General features: G+C 31.3%; 1 protein-coding gene across 1 annotated transcript; it reads left to right on the plus strand.

Moving 5' to 3' along the window:
- The first annotated feature begins 2,226 nt into the window (after positions 1–2,226).
- On the plus strand, positions 2,227–4,418 carry LOC133695146 (BES1/BZR1 homolog protein 2-like). The gene is made up of 2 exons (XM_062116989.1): positions 2,227–2,663; positions 3,241–4,418. The coding sequence occupies exons 1-2, from the start codon at positions 2,439–2,441 to the stop codon at positions 4,009–4,011; spliced, it is 996 nt and encodes a 331-aa protein (XP_061972973.1). The 5' UTR covers positions 2,227–2,438; the 3' UTR covers positions 4,012–4,418.
- The last annotated feature ends 1,766 nt before the right edge of the window (positions 4,419–6,184 follow it).

The raw sequence follows: 6,184 nt of genomic DNA on the forward strand, positions 1-6,184 counted from the left end.
ACAAAAAAAAAAGAAAACATTATAAATCAAAAGAATAAGAACCACATTAAAATATATAATATATCATAAATTTGGACTGAAGGATGAAATTGAAGACAAATAAAAATTGCACAAAAAGATCAATAAAATAAAATAAAATAATAAAGACCAAATTAAAAAAAATAATACATAACAAACTGGGATTGAAGAATGAAGTCGTAAACAAATCATGCCACCTCTTTCATCTCACTCTTCCCAATAGGAAGAGAACACAGTGAAGATTTAAATGACATGACTAAAAGAGTTTTTTGACCTCTAGGAAGCACCACACACGTCATCTAAAGGGCACGAGTATCTCCTACATGTCAATAATATTTTCACTATTAGTTTATATTTATCAAAAAACTAAATTGCCCTTAATAAACTTCATGATAACAAAAAAAAAATCAAAATGGAAAGATCAAAAAGTCCTTGGACACAAGCTTTAAAATTCTTTATTTTAAAGATAATAGAGTTATTTTACTGTAAAAAATAAAATGATAAAAAAACCCCTCAATGTCAATTCTATTTTTATTTATTTTTTGCCTTTAAGGGTAAATGATAGAGACATGGTAAGGAAAAAAATTAGTGAAATAGGGTTGAAACCTGTTAATAAAGATATCAGTAATGGAAACCTAATATCGGATTAACAAGAAGTTTATTTATAAGTTTTATGGATAATAACAAATTACTATTTAGTATATGTTGGATTTTCGTAATTAATTTTAGACCATATTCTGATAGTATTCAATGCATTTTATTAAGTAAAAGAGAATGAGTGTAAGCCTTCAATGAAATTTAAAGTTCATATTTAATGTAATAAAGACTTGTATAATTCTACCTATATGAATATAGAAGTGGTAATTTTTTTTACAAAAATTAAGGTTTTCTCTTTTAAATATTCATGAAAACAAGATTTTTGCACATGACCATAATAAATGCTAAATAGTTGTGAACCTCTTTTAAGAGCATGCATCACCTATATGAATTTAGAAGTTGTGTTGTTTTTTTACAAAAATTAAGGTTTTTTATTTAAATATTCATGAAAATAAGGTTTTTGCATATGATCATAATAAATGCTAAATAGTTATGAACCTTTTAAAAGCATGTATAATATTGTGAGTGTAATATCTTTGATTCTACAAAAACAATGGTTTAATATATGAACTCTAATAACTTAAGTAGAATTCAAGTTTTAAAACTAATTGAAGGTTTAAATTGAAAAATATATTTTTGTAAGCATAATTTTATTAAGTGAAAAGACATTCATTACAAACTAATGAGGGAATAGTTGGTGTAGTTTGTAAGTGAATAAAGAAGGAAAATATTTTTATCCCACATTGAAAAGAAACACTTCATCATAAGTGTTTATAAGTATGGATTTTTATTGTGTAATAAATTAAGTGAAAGCTATGATAAATAAGTTCTTATAGTAGGCTTTCTAATGCTATTATATGTATATTTATAATATAAAAAAATTGACACTTGACACTTGACACTTAATTTATTAGTGAGATTAATTCTTTATTGAGTTATTTTTTTATTTTTCATAATTAATTTTGATAGTTGTGACTATTATAATAAAACTAAATAACAACTATTCAATTTAATTCAAAATATAACCGTCTTATTAACAGTTATATAGTTTCATTAAAACATTTCTAGTGGATCTAAACCTGTTGTTACGCAAAGAGAAATCATATATAAAAAACAATGTAATTTCTTTCCTTTGTCTTTTCTTTTTATTCTTTTAAAAGTTTAAAAGATTTAGTTGTTTTTTGAAGGTGTTGTTCCTATATGAAACAAATATACACTTTAAAAATAATGTTTTGATATCTCTAAACCAATTGATTTTACTATTTATTTGTTTCCATACATAGAAAATTTATTAATAATAGTGGTGGGGGGAGATGATAATGGTGAGAAAGTAGTGTTTGAAATTATTAGAAGATATTATAAATGAATTATTATTCGCATAATATTTTATGAAATTTTATAAACTGAAAATATTTTTTTAGTAAATAAGTTTAAAGATTTATTGTAAAATATTAATTAATTTTTCTATAAAATATTTTTTAAAAAATAAATATAAAAAATTATTTTTTAAAAAATAAACATAGAAAAATTCATAAGATATTTTTTTATAAAATATTTTACAATAAACAAACCTACTAAAACACAAACGTGATAAAGAAGAATCTAAAGTAGCATCAAAACAGCAATATTTCTTTCATACAAAAAAAAAAAGCTTCAGTAATAAAGAAAGAAAGAAAGAAAAAGGAAGAGTCTTTATGATAAAGAGAGAGAAATCACACACAAAACCATAGTCTACGGAGAGAAAGCAACACAAAAACTAGAACTTGAGAGAGAGAGAGAGAGAGAGAGAGAGAGCGTGAGTGGGGGAGGGTTTGCCGGGGAAAATGACAGCCGGTGGATCCTCAACGAGGTTACCAACGTGGAAAGAAAGAGAGAATAACATGAGAAGAGAAAGAAGGAGAAGAGCTATAGCTGCCAAGATCTATACAGGACTTAGGACTCAAGGAAATTATAAGTTACCAAAACATTGTGATAATAATGAAGTCTTGAAAGCTCTTTGTGCTGAAGCTGGTTGGATTGTCGAAGAAGACGGTACCACTTATCGCAAGGTTTGTTTGATTTTTAATTATATTTTTGTTTTAATGGATTTTTATTTATAGATCTAGACATGCATGCAGTGGATTTTTCGTTTAGGTATAGCCTTTTCGTGTTTTCTTTTTATCTTATCTTTAGCTTTCATTAGTTTTTGTTTTTCCTGATTCCTTATCCAATTGGCTTTGATTTATGTCATTTGCAGTAATGTTTTTGTTCTTGTCAGGTTTTTTCTTCGATTTATGTTAAAAGTTAAGACAGGATAGTGCTTTTTTTTTTTTCTTTATACCCTGCTTTAATTTGATATGGGAGTAGATTTCTGTTTCTGCTGATTTGTGGGTTACTTGTAATCAGGAAATTTGTACTTTACTGTCAATCAAATCCTCCATTTACTCCAGCCTGACCATAACCGGTTTCCTAAGTGTCATGAGTAGTTCCATAATCTCATCCATACTGTAATCAAACTGATTTTGGATGGAATTTATGATTTTAATTCAAAGCAATATATGTTCCTCTAAAATCTATATGCATAACTTTTCTTTTATGTAATTTTGTCACCTGTGAGTAATACTCCTGTAATGTGCACTGTCACAGGGCTGCAAGCCACCTCCATCTGAGATTGCTGGCATGCCAGCAAACATCAGTGCATGCTCCTCAATTCAACCAAGCCCGCAATCCTCAAATTTTGCAAGCCCTGTGCCTTCCTACCATGCTAGTCCCTCATCCTCCTCATTCCCAAGTCCTACTTGTTTCGATGGAAACTCCTCCACGTACCTCCTCCCTTTCCTCCGAAACATAGCTTCCATCCCCACAAACCTCCCGCCTCTTAGAATATCCAATAGTGCTCCTGTAACCCCACCACGTTCCTCCCCTACATGTAGAAGTTCAAAGCGGAAAGTTGACTGGGAATCCCTCTCAAATGGCTCCCTAAACTCGTTTCGCCATCCCTTTTTTGCAGCTTCTGCCCCTTCAAGTCCTACACGGCGCCCCCATCTAACACCTGCCACAATTCCAGAATGTGACGAGTCTGATGCCTCTACCGTGGACTCTGGCCGTTGGTTGAGTTTTCAGGGAGTGGCACCTCAAGTAGCCCCTCCTTCACCGACATTTAATCTTGTTAAAGCAGTGGATCAACAGTGTGCTTTTCAGATTGGAGTTGATAGGCATGAAGGTTTGAGCTGGGGAGTAGCAGCAGAAAGGGGGAGAGGTGCTGAGTTTGAGTTTGAGAATTGTAGGGTGAAGCCATGGGAGGGTGAGAGGATTCATGAGATTGGGGTGGATGATCTTGAGCTCACACTTGGAAGTGGAAAGGTCCATGGTCAAGCCTCCATTGATGATCTAGCCTGGGAACGTAGCAGCAAGTAGCTTGAATTCATTGCTCATTCAATGGCGTAGTTGTTTTTTTCTTAACCAATGGCATGCATCGCTTGGGTTTTACCTGAGGCTACTACCAGCTTGGGAAGACTGCGAGTTCACAATTGATGCCTCCTATCGTATTTCAGATCGATGTACAGTTTTTGTTTTTTTTGAAGGCTAGCAAGAATCGGAATTTATTATAGGATTCAGTCGCTGATAAGCAAAAAATTATGCCTCATGGAAGGGGCTAAAAGTCCCCTAATTTTCGTATGGGGAAAAAGACCAGAGCGAATGATATGGATTGTGGAAGGTTATACACTTCCTTCTCTTGTTTATGCTTACAGCATCTGCTTCAAATTTCATTGATGATATAAAGCTGTAATGGGGAGGGACGACGGTCTCACAAGCTTCAATTACAGAGATTGTGTTCCTTTTGTTCGTTTGGGTTTGAATATTTTCTTACCCTCGTAGACATTTCAAAGAAACATGAACTCAAAACAACTGAAGGTTTCTAATTATTATCCTTTTGATGGCAAAAGCAACACCATCCATAATTAATAAATTAAAAGTGCTGAAACAATTTTATTCTATCTAGGTTGGGTTAGCTAGGTTACAAAAATAGACATGTTAGGTTTGGTTATGAAGACAGTATTCTAAACAAGTTAAAAGTAAACGACTCGAAGATATATTGAGCATCGCTTGTCTTTCGGTTCTAATAACAATCTAGTGCTATTTTTGAAAAGAATTAATATTAATATTTTTTTTATTTTAAATTAATATTTTTATATATTTTTAAATTATTTTAATGGGCTAAAGTAAAAATATTTTAAAAAATAAAAACATATTATTTTAAATTTTTTCAAATAAAAACACTTTAAGAAACAACTATCATTATATTTTCAAATATCCTTTTGACAATCAACTATCTGTCCAAGATCGCCTTGTGCTTTCTTGTACAAGGGCAGCCCCACCCACAAAATAATGTCATCTAATGTTACATTACATGCTCAAATACAGGAATAGTTGCTGTTATGATCTTGTTTATCTGGTCTGGTTTTCTGCAGTTCATCGAGCGGGACTATAAGAGTTGCATAAAAAAGAAAAAAGAAAAAAGAAAAAAAGAAACGATACAAACATACAGGCACTGTACAGATGATTAAAATTAGAGAATCTTTGGAAGTGCTCGTTATTTTCTGTGGCAGTACAACTGACTGTCAGCTGCTTGTGGACCCTTTCAATGTGATTTTCCGTGGCAGTGAAACTAGCCCATCAGAGGGACCCTTTCCATGTGATTTTTTTTTTCTTGTGACTGGGCATGGAACCTCTGTTGCCCTAATGTACCACCCATTACCCTAATGTAATTTCCCAGTCTCAATTATTAGGGGTATCAGCATTCTCCCCGAACTCTGTTTACCAGTCCTTGTTTTTACTCCCTTTTGTGTACATGTACTTTTCCCTGTCTTCTTGTCTCTTCCCCCTCGAACTAGTTAAACAGCAGCAATGAGACAACACAATTAGCAACTCCTAAGCAGGTGTTTTTCCCTTCGAAGCAAACTGTTGGCATTATCAAGAACAGAAGATGGTATAAGCAACAGGGAAATGATTCACGCACGCATATGGTCATCAATGATGGAAGATAGCTCTTCTCGTTGCTGTTGCTTTTTAGTACTTGAGAGATTAAGCTCATTCAACTCCAAGTTATTAAATTTTATTTATTTTTATTATTAGATTAGTTTATGTTATTTTATTAGATTTTTATTAGTTAATATGGTTTAAGTCTAAATTTGATTAGAATTTTGTTATTTATATGTAATTTTCTTAACATTACTATCAGTTTTTGATGAATTAAATAAAATTTATAAAGTTAAATACTTTTTCAACCCTATTCTTTCTTGACATTACTATTTTCTTGACTATAAAATTACAGAGTACTTTTCCAACTATATTTTTTCTTTTCTTTAGCTTTTTCTTCTATTTCTTTGACATTTTCTTCTTAGTTTTATTTTTTTTATTAGACTTTAAATCTTTTTTTTACCCCACGTCAACTTTAATAACCAGTATAAATATTTAATTGTTTTTACAGTTAATTGATCTTTTTAAGAAAATTCTTAAAATTCGACTCCATGTAAAAATCCTCAAAATTCAACCTAGAAACTATATAGAATCATTATCAACAGTTAAA

This window comes from Populus nigra, chromosome 5, assembly GCF_951802175.1.
Source record: "Populus nigra chromosome 5, ddPopNigr1.1, whole genome shotgun sequence".
In the NCBI taxonomy this organism is placed as follows: Eukaryota; Viridiplantae; Streptophyta; class Magnoliopsida; order Malpighiales; family Salicaceae; genus Populus; species Populus nigra.

Coding starts and splice junctions, on each gene's coding strand:
- LOC133695146 (XM_062116989.1), top strand. CDS start 2,439: ATGACAGCCGGTGGATCCTCAACGAGGTTACCAACGTGGAAAGAAAGA. Junction 2,664..3,240: donor ACGGTACCACTTATCGCAAG/GTTTGTTTGATT, acceptor GCACTGTCACAG/GGCTGCAAGCCACCTCCATC.